The sequence below is a fragment of the Glandiceps talaboti genome, chromosome 3 (genome assembly GCF_964340395.1).
Source record: "Glandiceps talaboti chromosome 3, keGlaTala1.1, whole genome shotgun sequence".
NCBI classification, from domain to species: domain Eukaryota; kingdom Metazoa; phylum Hemichordata; class Enteropneusta; family Spengelidae; genus Glandiceps; species Glandiceps talaboti.
The window spans coordinates 2419271-2441703 of NC_135551.1; the positions used below are offsets into that span (position 1 = coordinate 2419271).

The 22433-nt window shown below is 36.1% G+C and overlaps 2 protein-coding genes across 2 annotated transcripts in view; one reads left to right on the forward strand and one right to left on the reverse strand.

Moving 5' to 3' along the window:
* Positions 1-2841: 2841 nt before the first annotated feature.
* On the reverse strand, positions 2842-16954 carry LOC144432517 (transmembrane protein 50A-like). Its single transcript, XM_078120741.1, has 6 exons — positions 16571-16954; positions 12311-12423; positions 11457-11524; positions 8425-8517; positions 6885-6951; positions 2842-4433 (listed from the first exon to the last, which is right to left on the reverse strand). Exons 1-6 carry the CDS (start codon positions 16670-16672, stop codon positions 4388-4390), a joined length of 489 nt encoding a protein of 162 aa, XP_077976867.1. The 5' UTR covers positions 16673-16954; the 3' UTR covers positions 2842-4387.
* Positions 16955-21857: 4903 nt separating this feature from the next.
* LOC144432805 (oxygen-dependent coproporphyrinogen-III oxidase-like) overlaps positions 21858-22433 on the forward strand; it is a 68887-nt gene continuing 68311 nt past the window's right edge. The window contains exon 1 of the mRNA XM_078121085.1: positions 21858-21942. The gene's annotated coding sequence lies outside the window, so the exon portion shown is untranslated. The remainder of the gene's footprint in view (positions 21943-22433) is intronic.

Sequence of the window (22433 nt, forward strand, 5' to 3'; positions counted from 1 at the left end):
ACCACACACTGTAATATCATTACACACACAACCATTTATTAAAACCACACACTGTAATATCATTACACACAACCATTTATTAAAACCACACACTGTAATATCATTACACAAACAACCATTTATTAAAACCACACACTGTAATATCATTACACATACCATTTATTAAAACCACACACTGTAATATCATTACACACACAACCATTTATTAAAACCACACACTGTAATATCATTACACATACCATTTATTAAAACCACACACTGTAATATCATTACACACACAACCATTTATTAAAACCACACACTGTAATATCATTACACACACAACCATTTATTAAAACCACACACTGTAATATCATTACACATACCATTTATTAAAACCACACACTGTAATATCATTACACACACAACCATTTATTAAAACCACACACTGTAATATCATTACACACACAACCATTTATTAAAACCACACACTGTAATATCATTACACACACAACCATTTATTAAAACCACACACTGTAATATCATTACACACACAACCATTTATTAAAACCACACACTATAATATCATTACACACACAACCATTTATTAAAACCACACACTGTAATATCATTACACACACAACCATTTATTAAAACCACACTGTAATATCATTACACATACCATTTATTAAAACCACACACTGTAATATCATTACACATACAACCCTTTATTAAAACCACACTGTAATATCATTACACATACAGCCATTTATTAAAACCACACACTGTAATATCATTACACATACAACCATTTATTATAACCACACACTGTAATATCATTACACATACAACCATTTATTATAACCACACACTGTAATATCATTACACATACAACCCTTTATTAAAACCACACACTGTAATATCATTACACATACAACCCTTTATTATAACCACACACTGTAATATCATTACACATACAGCCATTTATTATAACCACACACTGTAATATCATTACACATACAACCATTTATTAAAACCACACACTGTAATATTATTACACATACAACCATTTATTAAAACCACACTGTAATATCATTACACACACAACCATTTATTAAAACCACACACTGTAATATCATTACACACACAACCATTTATTAAAACCACACTGTAATATCATTACACATACAACCCTTTATTATAACCACACACTGTAATATCATTACACATACAACCATATATTAAAACCACACACTGTAATATCATTACACATACAACCCTTTATTAAAACCACACACTGTAATATCATTACACATACAACCATATATTAAAACCACACACTGTAATATCATTACACATACAGCCATTTATTATAACCACACACTGTAATATCATTACACACACAACCATTTATTAAAACCACACTGTAATATCATTACACATACAACCATTTATTAAAACCACACACTGTAATATTACACACACATACCATTTATTATAACCACACACTGTAATATCATTACACATACAGCCATTTATTAAAACCACACTGTAATATCATTACACATACCATTTATTAAAACCACACACTGTAATATCATTACACATACCATTTATTAAAACCACACACTGTAATATCATTACACACACAACCATTTATTATAACCACACACTGTAATATCATTACACATACAGCCATTTATTAAAACCACACACTGTAATATCATTACACATACCATTTATTAAAACCACACACTGTAATATCATTACACACACAACCATTTATTAAAACCACACACTGTAATATCATTACACACGCAACCATTTATTAAAACCACACACTGTAATATCATTACACACACAACCATTTATTAAAACCACACACTGTAATATCATTACACATACAGCCATTTATTAAAACCACACTGTAATATCATTACACATACCATTTATTATAACCACACACTGTAATATCATTACACACACAACCATTTATTAAAACCACACACTGTAATATCATTACACATACAACCATTTATTAAAACCACACACTGTAATATCATTACACACACAACCATTTATTAAAACCACACACTGTAATATCATTACACATACCATTTATTATAACCACACACTGTAATATCATTACACACACATACCATTTATTAAAACCACACACTGTAATATCATTACACACACAACCATTTATTAAAACCACACACTGTAATATCATTACACATACAACCATTTATTAAAACCACACACTGTAATATCATTACACATACAACCATTTATTAAAACCACACACTGTAATATCATTACACACACAACCATTTATTAAAACCACACACTGTAATATCATTACACATACAACCATTTATTAAAACCACACACTGTAATATCATTACACACACAACCATTTATTAAAACCACACACTGTAATATCATTACACACACAATCATTTATTAAAACCACACACTGTAATATCATTACACATACAACAAAGTAAAATTGACATTATTTGACTATTGCTTCATTTTCCACGCTTTGCTTTACAACCTAAAAGACAATGCTAATTATAAAGTTTCATTCTTGGTATTCAACTTACCTAAACAGCGCCCTCTTCTGTCTGTACTGGTCAAATGATGCCCCCCCCCCCCCTCCTCCTGTTATTCATACATTCTATACAATATTTGATTACAAATTGGAGATTTAACAAGACTGTAATCTGTCAACATAGAAAACTGGCACACAGTCCTAAATCAAAATCTGACTATGTTTTGCTTTGTGAGCTTTATTATAATGTTCAACCAAAGCAGAAACCATTCATAGTATAACATATATATCTTTCATGTCTACAAACATTTTTATTTCCAATTTCAACATTTCTGTTTCCCAAGCTCAAAGTGACATTCCTTGTGACAGATTAACGTAACAACAGGCATATAGGCTTGTTTTCAAACACAAAGACTATTAGTTCTTTATTCATCCATATCTGACATCACAATAACTGCATATATTCATGTTTTTAAATGAAGGAAATATACATAATTACAATACATCAAATTCCATAAATGTGTGTATTACCATCAAATCAAACAAGTTATGACAATGATGTATTAATACATCTATCAAATAATGGATAGTAAAGTGAGTCATTACCACAATACTTGACATACACACCTTGTTAATACATGACTGTACATTTCCAACAAGACAAGACATGTTTTACCATCAACAAACATATACTAGTACATTATAAATTGCCACTGTAAGCACACCAGGGGCAGAAGGCATGTGTCTGTGGATGGATGTTGAGCCATGCTAACAATAACAAATAACAAAAGTGATACATTAGTTGAACGTTGTATTCTAATTCAAATAATAAAATAAAATTATTATCTGATTAACATAAAAGATTCTTTTAAAATTGTGTTTTTCTCACAATTTGTCTTGCTGTTTCAAGTTCACTTTGCACATGTACACTTGGGTTTTTTGTGAGCATGACATTCCTTTGATTTAAGACAAAAATTCAAACAGCTCTGTGATAAAAGCTGTTTACATGGTCTGAGCATATACATGTACTTACCTACACTTGATTAGAATATACCAATCTACATAACAATTGAGTGTGATAATCTACATAACAATTGATTTCAGTGTGCTAATCTACACAGCATTTAATTATAGTATACTAATCTACATAACAATTGATTCCAATATGCTGATCTACATAAAAATTGATTTCAGTGTGCTAATCAACACAGCATTTAATTATAGTATGCTAATCTACATAACAATTGATTTCAGTATGCTAATCTACATAACAATTGATTTCAGTATGCTAATCTCCATAACAATAAAATAAAAGTAATCTAAATCTACAATACACAACTGTTAAATACCACTAAACATGTAAAACTAATGAGTTAGAAATGAACACCTTGGTTCAAATGTACAATACTTGTGCACTATAGATAACTATATGTGCATTCACTATAGATAACTCTATTTACTATAGGTAATTATCTGTGTACATATTGTATTGTTGGCATCAGTTACCGTAGCAGAATTTTATGAAATGTACAAAAAGTTTATCAAGTCAAACATCATTACAAAAAGGATTCAAGTAATGAATGACATTTGCAATAATTTCATTGATATTTAAAAAAAGAGTGGTCTAAAACGTTCATGGGTGATCTTTAGAGTGAAAAGTGCACATAATAATTACCAGTGGAGTGTGAATTCAAAAAAGGAAGTTTTTGTCATGTAATACTTTCCAGATACCTATATATTTTCCATAAAATAAGACTAAAAATGTACCACATTATTATCAAGAAGTAAGATATAGAATAAATTTTGTAGAGCAAACACTACATCAATTGATAAAATTATCATGATACATTGTTACTCCCAGAGTTCTTCAGTTCTTCCAAACTTGAATACAATGCCACTGCAAAATAAGTATAGGAAATAATATACATTATGATTTGAGTCTTGCTGTAGAGTGCATTTGAAAAATAGCAGGAATGTACAGGAAGAATCTTATCTAATGGTTTAAGATGTTCCTTCTTCCAGACTTTGTGACTATTGTTAATGTTTTCAGATAGGAGTTCTTCGTAATAACGGCATTTGCACACTAAATCTCCTGCTTTACAAGGTTATGATATTTTATATATTCACACCAGTAAACATAAAGACGAGTGCGATGATGCATTTTACGAATCCAGTTGTGAAAACGCATTTTGTTCTTGATTGATGTAGTTATCCAGGGATTGGTTTTAGGACGAATGTGTACTTTAGTTATTAGAGCGTGAGAGTCGAGAACTTTACAATACAGGGAAGTCCAAGTATATAATGCTTTGTTGACTTCACTGCAGTGATCAATGTTCTGACAAGGTACACATTGGAGGTCATTTAAGCAATAAACCACCCCCTGGGGATGGTATACCAAGAGGTTTTGACCAGTGAACTCAATATCTTGACTGTTATATTATACTAGTATATTGAAAATATCGGAAACAAGATAAGACGCAACATTGTCTGGTTTCATTTGCGCACCTGCATTGACTACAACATTCGTGGACGAACAGTGAACATCAAAATTTGGACGTGTGCCAACTGTGCATTATCGCTCATTTTAGATGCACTAATTCGATGTCTAGACCAATCAGATCTCTCGATTTGCGCCATCAATATACTGGTATAATATAATTAAGAATTTAGTGGTGTATATTTTTTTTATCTTAATGTAGTGTACATGACGTACAATTCGAGCAGCATGTCTTCTATGAGTGGCCTCTCTGAACAATTGCAATGGATCTTCAAGACACATGGTGTGTCAACATACTACAAGCCTACTAACACCCTCAGGCAATCACCTATAGAACAACAGTGTGAAGTGTGAGGACTGTCACTCTGACTGTATCAGTGAGATGGCTAGACCACTTGGCACTTGCTTAAAAGAACATGTTAGTAGTCATCACCCATCATCAGCTATAGGACAGAACACTTGAAGAAGTCACAACATAAGTGTGATATGAAGAATGTCAAAATCTTTACATAAAGAAGAACAACTTTATACGCCAAATTCATTGCCAATTGAAGGAAGCCAAATATATTCATCAAAAGAAGCCCATGGAGATCCCCACTCTAAACTGGGATACAGGCATGGAGATCTCCACTCTAAACTGGGATACAGGCATGGAAATCTCCACTCTAAACTGGGATACAGGCATGGAGATCTCCACTCTAAACTGGGATACAGGCATGGAGATCCCCACTCTAAACTGGGATACAGGCATGGAGATCTCCACTCTAAACTGGGATGCAGGCATGGAGATCTCCACTCTAAACTGGGATGCAGGTATAGAGATCCCCACTCTAAACTGGGATGCAGGTATAGAGATCCCCACTCTAAACTGGGATACAGGCATGGAGATCTCCACTCTGAACTGAGATGCAGGCATGGAGATCCCCACTCTAAACTGGGATGCAGGCATGGAGATCACCACTCTAAACTGGGATGCAGGCATGGAGATCTCCACTCTAAACTGGGATACAGGCATGGAGATCTCCACTCTAAACTGGGATGCAGGCATGGAGATCCCCACTCTAAACTGGGATGCAGGCATGGAGATCACCACTCTAAACTGGGATGCAGGCATGGAGATCTCCACTCTAAACTGGGATACAGGCATGGAGATCTCCACTCTAAACTGGGATGCAGGCATGGAGATCCCCACTCTAAACTGGGATACAGGCATGGAGATCCCCACTCTAAACTGGGATACAGGCATAGCGATCCCAGCTGTTTCGCCAAGCTCATTTCACATAGCCCATTTGTAGTACACCGAAAAACAATGCTGACAATATGTCAGCCAAAATTTGGGATTTGCTTCCAAGAAATATTTTGACTCTGTGAGTAGAAATTTTCATTACTATAAGTATGAACACAGAGTCCATGAACATTGATTCTCACATATTATATACTATATACATCAATATTACATACAACCACAGACATCAGACTTTTGATGTATAGAACTTGTTACAAACAGGGAAAGCAAGCAAATGAATTAAATTAATAACTGTTGGCACAGCAAGTTGGAAATAGAGTGAGACAAGTATCACATTCCATCATTTGATAGGAACAGTTGTATGGCCCCTTTACGTAATAGTCCACATTACAATCAAGTTAGAACCCCCCCCCCCCTGCAATTCATGTACATGCAAAGAAGCCATAAAACTGTTCTTATTGAACCATGAAATATAACAAAAGTCTCTGCTGTTCCAACATGCTGTACCAACTGTTATTAATCCAATTCATTTGTTTGCTTTCCCTGATTGTAACAAGCTCTGTTGTCAACAGTCTGATGTCTGCAGTTTTACATTTACAACATACCCAAAGAAGATGAACGTGTTTTGCAGGAAAACGGCAATGCCTGGCCAAAGATGATCATCACAACACTCTGTAAAATAGAGTAGAGATTTGGAATTAGACTAACATCACACATGCTTGTTGGCTTTATATGGTATGCGAAATATAACAAAATTGGTCTCCTTAACACACTGGCTTACATTTAAAAGTCCATTGTATCCATGGTATCTGAAGTACGTCACATTACGAAGTTGTAGGTGTAAAGTCCACTGTATCCGTGGAAACTAAGATACTGCTACAAACAAGCCTTCAATTGATCACATGGTCCCCATTCACATTCAAACAATAACTTTGCCATAAAACACACAAGTTTAATGCTTGAAGTGCTTGATTCAAAAAGCTATGAAGATAACGCAAATTTGTCAATTTGACCTTGAAGACTTTCAAGGTCAAAGGTCAGGGTCTTCAAAAAAGAAAGCTCATATTTGATAATATGGGTGGAGGCATTTGAATGGAGTCACTAGAAATTATACCTCCAAAGTTATGGTGTGTATTATAAAATTTACCAACAATGATGGCTGCTATTTGGCCATATTTGATTCAGTCATAAAACAGAGTAACTTGCATGTTTCAAATAGCATGTTACCTTTGTGCCAGGTTTGGTTGAAATCAGTTGGTGCATGTCAGATAAAAGAAGGTGAATGCACGGCTGGATGAAACCCAACATATAAGTCGTCGTCCCCCCCCCCCCCCCCCCCCCCACACACCCCTCACAAGAAACTTTATTTATATTTTAATGTTTTGGTTTCTCACAAGAGACATTATTTCTACGTTAATGTTTTGGTTTAAACAATATGGTGTTCATGACCACAATACCTCCCCTCATACCTGAATCATACCCCAATGCAGTAAGTAGCTTCTCTTGGGGTTCACCCGTTGGGGACGAAAAACACCCTATAGCCAATCCTCCAGTATAAATTATACATATAGTATCATGTATTGTACATAAATTAGCATAATGTATCACTCATTTACAACACATGTCAATGGTGATTTTTTTTCTAGGATTATATAACATTAAAGAATAGAGTGTAACATCACAACTGTACAGTTTGACCATTTAGAATAGTACCAGTGTAACATCACAACTGTACAGTTTGACCATTTAGAATTGTTTAACTGTTGCTAAGGGCATGGTCATGGTTGCTAGGGCCACTAACATAAGTATGACACATTCACATTTTGATATATTGTAAGGGGTTGATATTTAGATATATTGTAAGGGGCTGACATTTAGATATATTGTAAGGGGTTGACATTTAGATATATTGTAAGGGGCTGACATTTAGATATATTGTAAGGGGCTGACATCTAGACATATTGTGAGGGGCTGACATCTAGAGTCTAGACATACATGTATTGTTAGCATCATATCTTTGATGGGAAAAGTTGTTGAGCTGAGAGGTAGATGTATTATGTACAAACAAGGAGAGAATGACAGATTTACCGTAAATGAACAAGACAAAATAATTGTGTCATCATTTGTATCAACAACAGTACTTACTTTCAACTACATAGGGCCCAAACAGAATCCAACAGGCAGCAATGAGAGCTCCAAAAGCCAGAAAGAATCCAATGAATAACCATACACGGGCACCTGAGGTATAACAACATAAACAATATAAATAACCATACACAGGCACCTGAGGTATAACAACATAAACAATATAAATAACCATACACAGGCACCTGAGGTATAACAACATAAACAATATAAATAACCATACACAGGCACCTGAGGTATAACAACATAAACAATATAAATAACCATACACAGGCACCTGAGGTATAACAACATAAACAATATAAATAACCATACACAGGCACCTGAGGTATAACAACATAAACAATATAAATAACCATACACAGGCACCTGAGGTATAACAACATAAACAATATAAATAACCATACACAGGCACCTGAGGTATAACAACATAAACAATATAAATAACCATACACAGGCACCTGAGGTATAACAACATAAACAATATAAATAACCATACACAGGCACCTGAGGTATAACAACATAAACAATATAAATAACCATACACAGGCACCTGAGGTATAACAACATAAACAATATAAATAACCATACACAGGCACCTGAGGTATAACAACATAAACAATATAAATAACCATACACGGGCACCTGAGGTATAACAACATAAACAATATAAATAACCATACACAGGCACCTGAGGTATAACAACATAAACAATATAAATAACCATACACAGGCACCTGAGGTATAACAACATAAACAATATAAATAACCATACACAGGCACCTGAGGTATAACAACATAAACAATATAAATAACTTTGACTAAACTTTTACTGAGGTAAACTGTCATCATGACAAGGAATATTGTAATCTTCCAAGATTTAAATAGCCCCCTTTACTGCAATTTATATATCATTGGTATTTAGTATACAATTTAGGAATCTTTATTCACTTGATACCTACCTTTCCCAGTTTTCATTTTTGCAATACAGACCATCATTTGGCTGCTGCTATTAGCATGGTCTTATTGCTAGGCATATTTGCATACATTTTTTGAATGTTTATTCACTTGTCTATGAATTCCTGTTATCTTTGCGATAGACACCATCATTTGCTTGTTGCTCTGGGTGTGGTCTTGTTGCTAGGCATATTTGCATACATTTTTGAATGGTTTTTCTGTTGCCCATTAATGTATATTACCTTTACAATGTGTTTCATCATTTGGCTGTTGCTATGGGTGTTGTCTTGTCGCTAGGCATATTTGCATACATTTTTTAATGGTTTTTCCGTTGCCCATTAATGTATATTACCTTTACAATGTGTTTCATCATTTGGCTGTTGCTATGGGTGTTGTCTTGTCGCTAGGCATATTTGCATACATTTTGGAATCATTTTTCACTTGCCTACTTTTCCCAGTTTTCATCTTACCAATATAAACCATCAGTTGGCTGTTTCTATGGGCATGGTCTCATTGCTAGGGAAATTTGCAGACATTTTAAAAATCTTTATTCACTTACCTACCCATCCCTGTTGTTATCTTTATAATATGCATCATTATTTCACAGCTGCTAAGGGCATAGTCATGGTTGCTAGGGCCAGTTTTGTTAATATGTTTTGAACAAGTTTCAGCCCCATTCACTATTTAGTTTTCAGATATAAGTTTTTGACCAAAATTGAGATGTTTATATTGCCAATGGGATCACATCGTGAATTCACCTACATCCCCAGATGCATCCCCATTACATTTCAGCTCAATCTGTTCAGTACTTTTGGAGACCCATTTTTAGACCTAATTTGCATATCACTGATGGGATCATCATGACATGAATGATTTTAAATCTAAACACCCCTAAGAATGTTCCCACCAAATTTCAGAGCAATCTGCTCATTCATTTTAGAATTATAGATTTTTGACCAAAAGGCCCATTTTCAGACCTAATTTGCATATCAGTAATGGGATCATCATGTCATGAATGATTATAAATCTAAACACCCCTAAGAATGTTCCCACCAAATTTCAGACCAATCTGTCCAGTTGTTTTTGAGTTTAAGTTTTTCACCAAAATTGACACTTTTTTACCCAAATCACACACTTGTGATGTGGTCATTCTGCTTTGAACAATTTCCCAGACACCAAAAGTAATGTCCCCACCAAATGCCAATGCAATCGGTCTGGTGGTTTTTGAGTTTAAGTCATGCACACACACACACACACACACACACACACACACACACACACACACACGCACACACACACACACAAAGACAAACAGAGAGACAGACAGACCTTGTCAGTTCAGTTGTGCAAATAAAAACTAATTTTTCCTCACTAAATACTGGCTTTGTATACATAGCACTACATACTAATTTTAAATTGATTGTCCAGTCTGAAACATTTTGGACAAAGAAAGGGGTTGGAAAGAGGGGGTGGGTGCCGGTCTGAGGCCTAACTACATGTATAAGAATTTAGGTTTTTTTTATCCTACATTGAACTATTGATCTCACCCCTTACTTACCTGTCTGTCCCATACAACCTGTGCCCATTGTGTCACCCCTTACTTACCTGTCTGTCCCATACAACCTGTGCCCATTGTGTCACCTCTTACTTACCTGTCTGTCCCATACAACCTGTGCCCATTGTGTCACCTCTTACTTACCTGTCTGTCCCATACAACCTGTGCCCATTGTGTCACCCCTTACTTACCTGTCTGTCCCATACAACCTGTGCCCATTGTGTCACCCCTTACTTACCTGTCTGTCCCATACAACCTGTGCCCATTGTGTCACCTCTTACTTACCTGTCTGTCCCATACAACCTGTGCCCATTGTGTCACCTCTTACTTACCTGTCTGTCCCATACAACCGGTGCCCATTGTGTCACCTCTTACTTACCTGTCTGTCCCATACAACCTGTGCCCATTGTGTCACCTCTTACTTACCTGTCTGTCCCATACAACCTGTGCCCATTGTGTCACCTCTTACTAACCTGTCTGTCCCATACAACCGGTGCCCATTGTGTCACCTCTTACTTACCTGTCTGTCCCATACAACCTGTGCCCATTGTGTCACCTCTTACTTGGGCATTGGATATTGCATTTATCCTACAACAACAAAACATACAAATAGTAGATTGTCAGCTCTTAGACTTCAACTGTTGATTCGTTGCAAGTCATTCCATCATTAAAAGGCAAAACTAGCTTATGTTATTGTATGCCTACATTTTTGTTAAAAGTTGACCAATTCACAGCTGAATAATTATAGAATGTGAGACAATAAAGTTTTCATAAAGGACACATCCCCTAAAATACTACATCTACATGTATGTAACTGAATTGCAAATAAATACTAGAAAGTGTTTGTGATATGCAAGCAAACTGCTTGATTTTGACAAATGGTTATGACTGAGAACGTCAAGGCCAAGTCAAAGGTCAAGGTGTTAAAAGGAATCTTGCATCTGATATATGGGGGAGGGGGGGGGGGTTCGACTCAAGTGAGTTTCTATCGATTACAGTTTTGGAATTATGCAGTAAAAATTACTTTTAACTACAAATATGGGTGCCATTCAATCAAATGTGTATGTGTCAGAAAACAAACTGTGTGACAGGTTTGATTGAAATCAGATATTGCATTGCATGTTAGGACTAAAAATGAACTATAACACTTGTCAGTATTTGAAACTAGTAAACATAAATCTGATGTACTGCGTAGTAGTGATCACTGATCTTGCCAAAATGGCAAATATATCAATTTTCAGGCAAAATCTAGCAAAATTTACTATTTTTTGTTTGTTTGATGACACCATTCTGAGTACTCAGGGAGTCACTGTGTATTAGATGTGATTTACTTGGCCACTGCTCAATGATAATCCTTTCATTTCAACTACTTACATGAAGAATGCCAAAGTTGATACAACACCACATGTATGGTAGGCATGTTTGAAATCATCATTACTTGGTACAGTGGCTGCGGCATCAATAATAATCCACCATCCTGCAAAGAACTGGAGTGGAAAAAAAAATATATATATATACTAGTAATTAAAAAACATGTAATTATATTCATAGGTATTCAAGTAAGCATCATTACTACTTTATATAAAAACTTTTGACACCAAAATTGATTTTGCCCTGCACTCAAATTACAGATTATAGATTCATGCCGTTTTCGGCCACCAGCTGCGCTACAGGTCCAAACACCTGCTGGTGCACAAAAAGGGTAATAAACATGTGCATGATAGATTTTGATGAAAATAGCAGTTTTATAAGTCTCTTGGTCTCATGTAGAGCGAGATCTCATACATGTCATGTAACCATTTTTGTAGCAACTGTGCCATCCCCCCCCCCCCACCTCCAATCATTTCCCCTATATTCCTTTCTCACAACTACAAGGAAGTAAACGAACAAAGCAAATGTTTACTGCCATTTTTACATAAATTTCATGAAAGATAACTCCAACATTTTACAAGGTGCCAGAAATTAAAAATTTGTCACGTTTTATATGAAAAAAACACTGACGATTAAGTCACGTATGGTATTTTATAAATGTGCAGCCCCCCTGAAACACCTTCATTTCTTTTGAGAGGCTGCCTCAATATACAATGTTACAATTTGAAACATAAAAATCTCACACGACATTGTACATGCTATACATCATTGACCAGGGAAAGTGTCTTGATCTGACATTTACGCTGTATTCTCTTTATTCTACGTTAGCGACTTCACAGACATCTCTTGATCTGACATTTACGCTGTATTCTCTTTACCCTACGTTAGCGACTTCACTAACATCTCTTGATCTGACATTTACGCTGTATTCTCTTTACCCTATGTTAGCGACTTCACAGACATCTCTTGATCTGACATTTACGCTGTATTCTCTTTACCCTACGTTAGCGACTTCACAAACATCTCTTCATCTGACATTTACGCTGTATTCTCTTTACCCTACGTTAGCGACTTCACAAACATCTCTTGATCTGACATTTACGCTGTATTCTCTATACCCTACGTTAGCGACTTCACTAACATCTCTTCATCTGACATTAACGTTGTTAATTAGCAATAATATTTAGTTGTCTTACTTGCACAGCTAGAATGTAACCCTTTCTCTCTCTTCACCTTGAAAATAATTGTCAAGGTCAAAGATCATGGTCTCATTAGAAAGCTCATCATTGATAATGTGAGGGTAGGCACATGAATGGTGTCCATAGACATTTGGAGATAACAGGTAAAATGTACTTTTTATCACAAACAAGGTTGCCATTTTGGTATACAGGTCAAGATCATGAAATTAAGTGACTACTTGCAAAAGCCTCACCTGGTCAATCCCAAGTAAAAATATTATTACCTGAAATGTTTGATTCGAAAAGCTATGAAGAAACCCCAGATTTGGCTGACCTTGAAGACAACTTTTGATGTCAAAGGTCAAGGTTTAAAAGAGAGCTCATATTTGATAATATTAGTATAGGCACTTGAATGGAGTCACTATTAACTACAAAGTTATGATTCATATTGTGAAATTTACCGATAAATATGGCCACCATTTGGCCATATTTTATTCAGTCACAAAATAAAGTGATGTGAATTTGTCACACATAGCATGTTACCTTTGTACCAGGTTTGGTTAAAATTAGTTGGTGCATGCCAGAGATATGATGGTGAACACACACGCATGGATGGACGGATGAAACCCAACACATAAGCCCCCAATGGGAACTGTTAAAAAGATACAGTACACAAATGCTAAATGATTAAATGAAACCAGGAAAGGGGATACATTGTAAAGGTAATTGACTATCAACTAATTAAGTCCAACTCCTGTAAACATATTTTCAAATTTGAACAAAATATCAGACCTTAAATTCCAAAATAAACACAATAAACAGCACATATATTTTCAAACATGAAAGTGAATCAAAAGAAAGTGACAAGTTCTCCACAAATGATGAAACTAACAGGAGGATTGTAGATACTGTCTGTATTTTCGATTGAATTCTGACCTGCAGTGAATGTTGTGATATCTATTGGTATGCTACTCCAAAGTTTGGATCCTGCACACTTAATGGTAACTTGTCCATTCCCATTCTTAATCTTACTAGCCTTTGGAATATTTAGATCATTCTTGGTACTTTGTCTAGGACTGTATGAATTGTCAATTGGAATGAAAAAGACATAAAATATGTGCTGCGTGTTCTTTTTCAGTACATTGTCAATGAAAACACTTAAGGCCTAAAAAATGTGTGGTTTTGATTACGCTCAAAAAAAAATTTCATAGCCCCCCCCTATACAGATAATAATAATGATAACTTTATTGCAATCTTATCTATGTTACAAGATATCAGATATCAGTACAATACAATAAAGTATAAAGAAGAATACTTGTATTGACCCCAAAAAAAGTAGTTTCACAATGTGAAAATCAACACAGTATATTGGTTATATAGATAGTGATGAGCCTCTGAGGCCAGGTGTAATCAGAAGGCCTGAAAAAAATTATCAACCTTTGCATGTACACTTTAACTTAAGAATCTTTCCTTATTTCAACTACTGTATGTTTGTCTTTTAATTAAAGAATCTTTATGAGATTCTCATTATCCGTGCTTGTACTAGAATATATATTTAATTTGTTAAAGAGTTCTTTCCTTTAATTTTTATTTTGATATTGATATGTATAATTATACAGTATACCCCCCCCCCCCACACACACACACTTCTCGCATTCTAGATACGTACAATTGTATGGTACACTACATTAAATAACAGTGGCAATTGACTTTAGCATCCATATATAACAATGAGAGACTTTAGCATCCATACATAACAATGAGAGATTTCTTTACAAATAGATGTGGGCATTGCATTGCAGGTCTCACATTGGGCTGTAACCTGTGCTTGGGGATGCTTGTCGCCCGCAGGTTTTTGCCCATACAGACATGTACTGATGTAGGCCACTAATTTAGTGGCATAAAATTTCAAACCATATACACATCATCAAAAGAGTACTTTTTAGTGTAACTAATTCATTTTATGACAGATGGTAGAGATATATTCTAAAATGGTGGGAAAATATGTAGTACATATTCTATTCTGAAAGCCTGTACACATTTTGCAGAAATAAATTTAGCACAGAGAGAGAGAGAGAGAGAGAGAGAGAGAGAGAGAGAGAGAGAGAGAGAGAGAGAGAGAGAGGGAGAGGGAGAGGGAGAGAGAGAGAGAGAGAGAGAGAGAGAGAGAGAGAGAGAGAGAGAGAGAGAGAGAGAGAGAGAGAGAGAGAGAGAGAGAGAGAGAGAGAGAGAGAGAGAGAGAGAGAGAGAGAGAGAGAGAGAGAGAGAGAGAGAGAGAGAGAGAGAGAGAGAGAGAGAGAGAGAGAGACGGACGGACAGACAGTCATTTCCATGAGATATTTAGGCATACACATACACATTCACATGACAGTCACACCCATCTCGTCCTTGAATATGGCTGTAAGAAATTTTCAATGTACTTGGTAAATGACTGCTCCTGAGGTTTAACTTGGTTCAAATCATGAGCACAATACTTTGTGGCCCGCTCTTTCAGACCATGAGAATTTCCAAGGTCCCTATGAAACCCCCAATTTTTTCATCCCCCCTGTAAAGTTATTATACATGCCATTGGTGTAGCCCTTCTACCTTCTACCATTGAATCTTACAAATTTCATCCGGAAACCATGTCAAAGGCAACAATTCATAAGTTGTCATTCGTAACACCTATACAGCCAATAATAGAATAATAGAATTTATTGAAATGCATAGGACCCTTGATAAAATCACAAAAGAACATCCGATTGGAATTTAACAATGGTCAACAACCTAATGACAATGTATAGCTGCAATAGTTTTGATTTTGAGTAGCTTTTTTTTTGTTTGATACGTATTGGGGCTTTTTTCGTTTCGTTCTTCGTTTCAAGTTATACATCGGAACTAGTAAAAAAAGCACAAAAAACTAAAAATCAACTCAAAACCGAAATGAACGCTACAATTAATTGAACCTATCCAACCCTGTAAATATTGTATATCGTCTACTTTACTAACTACAGACTGTAGACTCAGAGCAGATACATCGTATCGTGGTTATTTTCCCCATGTCGTCTCACTATCATTAAATGCATTCATTCTTGATGTTACTCACCAGAATTCCTGCTGCCACCGACGCAATAACGTTTCTCTTTTCAGCAACTGTTTCCAAACATTCACATCTCGGACATTCGAAATTGTCGAGACAGCCAGACATCTTTTTTACATATGTGAGGGTTAACAATACGATTTAAAAATCAAAACACTGGATCTGAGAAACACGATAAATTCAGGATAAATGTTCGTCTATAAATTAACCGTTCACACGAAATAGTGACAGCATCCGATTTTGGAAAACAGTTAATTGGTACCGGGACGTGTGAACTGGTAGGAAATAGGCGGACTTCGTGCAATTGTTTCTGTATGAACGCACGACGCACGTATCAACACATAAATGACAAATGACTAACACACATATCGCGACGTCGCCAGACAATAATGGCCACCATCACAAAAGGGTCAAAAGTCAACACATTCGCCTCACGAGGGCGCTGTTATAATTGCAGAACTTTCCACTATCAAAATAATACCGTCTACCGTACGTTAAAGCAGAGTGCAGCCTGTCTAATTATTTCATTTGAATTAATTACTTCTCTCATTAACATCTTTCAATGTTGATGGAGTTTATAGGAAATGAACACAGTCACGTGTCACCATAGGAGCATGTAATATTTCTTAGGATTGTTGTTTTCCTGGTCTACAGGCTATACAACTTTTGACTATATTGTGTATATTCCTTCCTGTAAGTGTTGTTTCTACTAGTATAAAGATTGATACATTTGTAGCAGCAGGATTCATACGATAATGTGCCTTTTTCAGAATGTGTGATTTCTTGGCAAACTCCAATATTTAAATACAGACATATGAAGACTAATCTTTTAATAGCAGTCTATCTAACTCAGCTCTAATACCTTCAAATGTAGAATGTTTATTCACACCTAAAATAAACCAGTAATAAGACATATATAATCTTTCTAGACAGTTAGGGGTAGACCATTCGATATCCTGGGGGGGGGGGCTTGGAAGATTGGTGGAGAGTCATTATTTTTTTTCTCACCTGCTTGCCTGAGAATTTTTTTTCTCCTTCGCCTATGCTGGCAACTTTTTTTTACTTTGCTGCTTTGAGATATCCGGATTTTTTTTTTACGTCAACGTTGAACACCTACATTTGTTGCCACAATTTTCTGTTTGGTTTTCACACAGGGTAATACAGAGAGTAAAAAGATGCTGTTCTATCACACACAGATTTTATTTAGAAAACTACATATTTCATACATGTTTGATTTTCAATTAAATAAACATCATTGACAGTTTTTATGCCATGGTATGATGAAACACTGAAAATACAAATCGGAAACTTGATTGGTGAGCTCAGACATTTAGATAGACCGGTCAGTTTCTCCAGCTTGGGGGGATGGGGGTGGGGGGTGGGGTGTCAGTGTTATTTTCCATTGGGCCAACAAAAAATAACTGACCCCGTGAATAAAGTTTCATAGCATCCGACAGTAAGCTGTAGAGGGAAGAGCTTTGAGACTGGGATATGTCTACCTCTTGTGTGAGTGTGTGTGAATGGGGGGGGGGGGAGGGGGGTTCTAGGGGTCTCCCCCTAGAAGCCCTGGAGGATTTTTACTTCTAAAGGCAATGTTTAGGCCATTCACAGATACTTTCAGACAATAATTTACAAACTTTACAAGACAGCTCTAACATGTAAAAAGCAACTACGTGAGGTTGAAAAAAATTTTAAATAAAGTTTCATAGCATCTTGATACTAAGAGGTGGAGGCAAGAACTTTGATTTGAGACTGGAACATGTCTACCTCTTACAGGGGGAGGGGAGTTCTAGGGGGTGTCCCCCTAGAAGCCCTGGAGGTTTTTACTTCTAAAGGCAATGTTTAGGCTATTCACAGACACTTTCAGACAATAATTTGCAAGCTTTACAAGACAGCTCTAACATGTAAAAAAAACAACTACATAAGGTTGAAACATTTTTGAAATAAAGTTTCATAGCATCTTGACAGTAAGAGGTGGAGGAAAGAACTTTGATTTGAAACTGGAACATGTCTACCTCTTATGGGGGAGGGGGGGTTCCATGTTATAAAAGTGGGCCTGTAATATTGGTATAGGGGCATTGATATTGCATGTATAGTAAAGTTACTGATGTGTTAGAGCACTTTAGGAGGTCATACCTAGTATACAATAGAAACTTGAATTTGAGTTGTGGTGTCGATACATGTAGTGTCTGAAATAAGAAGTATAGCATCCCTTTTGACAAATTCATACTGAAGAGACTAGAACAATTTAGATTAAGTTCTTTTATAAACTATCCAATAGTATGAAGATTACCATTACAAAACAGTCAAGTTCACTTTTGCCCCAAAGTGCAAGATAAGTGAAGCACTGATTGTGAAACAGCCAAAAAATTACATGGCATGTTCTGTAACTAGTGTGGTAGGTAGGTAATACATGTATTATATGTATAATTTTATGTATAGTTATGTTTGAACCCTTACATGAAGTAATATTTAAACCATTTATGAAAGAAACAGAGACAAGAACAAATATATATATGTACCACAGGCTAACGAAACTGATTGGTCCCTGACATGTGTTTGAAAATGTTTGTCATGATTTGACAAGTGTCCTGGTTGGAGAGGTACGAGCAGGTTGAACAGTATACTCGAACCTGTGCATCATTTCCCTGTCAAGATATTTTTTTTTTCTAGCAGCAGTGGTCCATCTTTTTTTTCCCATCACCCACTCATATCCGGATTTTTTTTTTCAAGCAAATCCACTTGGCATCTTTTTTCCCCCCCGAAATCTTCCAAGCCCCCCCCAGGATATCAAATGGTCCACCCCTTACTAACATTTTTAATTTCACTTGCCAAAATATCTTAAGCATACGAAAGAATTGGTACGATTAAACTATCAAAGTGATGTAAACAAAATTTTAGATTTCACATTTTCTCATGTAATACGGACTTTTTGATATTTATTAAATATTGCTTTCATTGCCTTATATATTCAAACTTCTAACGTTGAGGGCGTCTTTGTTTTGCGTACTGTATATGTATTCCAAATCATCGCAAACCAGAGCTAGCTATCTGTTACTTCTTCCTTCACTGCGAAATAATGAGACGGCGCGTTTTGGAGGGTGCCGTAAAAGAGGTTTGTGGTTTTGGTTTGTGACGATGATGTGTCACACAAAATGTACAAATGTACAAAAATGTTCATGATATGCTTTGTTATGTTTTTCCAGTTAGGCAAAAATTGCACCCTCTGTGGTGGTAATTTTGATATCCTTCATAAATTTGGGAATTCATGTTTACGATCGCGTGACAACAGTGCGTTCACCGCCACTGGACTTTCGCTGTTCTGTGTGCAATTTTTGACTATTTCCCTGTGACATTAAACGCACTGTTCATATACTTGTTAGGGACCGGTCAGTTTCTCCAGCCTGGGGGTGGTGGGTGGTGGTGGATTCTTAAATTGGGTTGACAAAAAGTCACTGACACCCCTCCCCCCATCTGTAAAACCAAAAACAGGCTGACCCCCCTATCACTTAATTCTAAAACATGATGACCCCCCCCGCCCCATATATAATATTCACATGACAGGTATTTTTTGATCGTGACTCAGTGTGGATTGCTTGACTGTCTCGCATCTACTTTAAAAGATTCCAGGTTAGCACTATCATAATTATAATTATTGACTACACAGGGTAAATATATTCCAAAATGAGTTTAATAGCATCTTGACAGTGAAAGGTAGGCGGAAGAGCTTGAGATGGGAATATGTACACCTCTTATGGGGGGAGTCCTAGGGGGGTCTCCCCCTAGAAGCCCAGGAGGTTTATAACTCCGAAAAGTCAATTTTGAGACTATTCAGACATTTTCAGAAAATAATTTCCAAGCTTTACAAGACAGCACCAACATGTAAAAAGCAACTATATAGGGTTGAAATATTGTTTAAATATAGTTTGATATTTGATAGCATCTTGACAGTAAGGGGTAGGCGGAAGAGCTTGAGACTGGGGTGTGTACACCTCAGTGTGTGTGGGGGAGGGGTCCTAGGGGTTCTCCCCCTAGAAGCCCTGGAGTTTTTTTATTCTGAAAAGTCAATTTTGAGACTCTTCAGACCCTTTCAGACAATAATTTCCAAGCCTTACAAGACAGCACCAACATGTAAAAAGCAACTACATAGGGTTGAAATACTTTTGAAATATACTTTGATAGCATCTTGACAGTAAGAGGGAAAGAGCTTGAGACTGGGATATGTCCACCTCATGTGGGGGTCTGTGGGGGTCTGCCTCTAGAACCCTGGAGGATTTTCACTCTTAAAGCCAATATTTAGGCTATTCAGACCCTTTGAAGCAATAACTTAATCCATGCTTTACAAGACAGCACCATCAAGTATTAAAACTTACATAGGGTTGAAATATGTTCTTAAAAAGTTAAATGGCATCATTATATACATGTAGTAAAGGTCAGCACATCTAATGGTAGTATCATTGGTAGGGGAGATTTGGAGATTAGGGCAATTTAGACTATCTTGGCAACATTTCACATCTTTAAAAGACAATATCATCTCAAATTAGATTAGGGTGAAAATATTTAAGAAAAGTTTAATACCATTATGACAGTAAAAAGGTTGGTGCATCTGATTGTTGGTTGAATGCATGAGTGACCTCTGGGGGTGAGGGAGTCCTTGGGGTTTTCCCCCTGGCAGATCTGGAGTTTTTCTTCTATTAAGGCAATGTTTAGGTTGTTCATAGCCTTTGATGTAATATTTCCAAGCTTCGAAAAACTAATGTAAATGTATGTTTAAATTAGTTTCCCATATCACATAAAATGGACATGTAACATTAGTATAGGGGCATTGATATTGCATGTATAACAAAGTAACCGGTATGTTAGAGAACTTTAGGTGCGGGTTAAACACTAAAACTTAAAAAGTCACCAAAACAGACGAAAAAACCCTCAAAATCGCAACAAGCTAGACGCTACAATTATTGCAGCTAGACAGGTCAGTCATTGGTCCGCTTGTGTGACCCTAAACACTCACATATGAAAAAAGAATTAAAAATAAAATAAAAAATCTACCTACCCATTTATTCTAAAATTAAATGTACTTTGAACCACACGGTTTTTTTTTAAACGTCTAATCGGAACCACACATTTTTTTTATTAAGCCTCATGATAACAGATCATCGATCGCGGCCGTTTCCGCAGCTACAAATATATGAATAGAAAAGTCCACAAGTTAAAGGGCTCTACATGAGGGCGCCCTAGCAGTGGACAATTTCGACTTCAAGCGACAGACTAGACGTGACTGACGAGTCGACTATATTGATATCGTGAAGGGAGCGTCGCGACGTGTTGTGTAGACACTGTTATGTTATTCTTTTTGGCGGCTTAACTCTATATTTGGGGTAAGTAAAAGTTATGGATATTTCAAGACAAGAACTGTGGCAGTCTAGATTGTGTTGATGACATCGTTGCAGCATGATATGTGTTTACTCTGTGCAATACACGTGCACAAATTGGTTCACAGCTGATTCGGTTACTTTACAACCAACGAGTACGTGTGCACATGCACGTTGTCACTACGACATTACATTTGACTTTCCATCGTATTATCAAGACAAAATAAAAAATTTAGGAAATGCCAAGGTAACAGTTTACCAAGCTAGGAAATACGCTGGGAGGTTTTCGCACCAGAGTGACGGAAAATTCCGAGTTTTCATATGACCCTTCAATGACCTTTGACACAAGGGAAACTATTGCCCCCGTATTACATCGTTACATTGTATCACTTTTTAGAATGCAAGTAGACTGAACACATGTACACTACTAAATTACGTGCACTTGAAACAACATACAGTTATTTTTGTGTACGCAAGAATACACGTGAACAGCAATG

What these genes read in the sequence shown, in the direction of transcription:
- LOC144432517 (XM_078120741.1), bottom strand. Translation starts at nt 16,672, where the DNA reads ATGTCTGGCTGTCTCGACAATTTCGAATGTCCGAGATGTGAATGTTTG. An exon ending in CGGTGGCAGCAGGAATTCTG is followed by an intron (nt 12,424 to 16,570) that starts GTGAGTAACATC and finishes TTTCCACTCCAG; the next exon opens with TTCTTTGCAGGATGGTGGAT. An exon ending in TCAACTTTGGCATTCTTCAT is followed by an intron (nt 11,525 to 12,310) that starts GTAAGTAGTTGA and finishes TTGTTGTTGTAG; the next exon opens with GATAAATGCAATATCCAATG.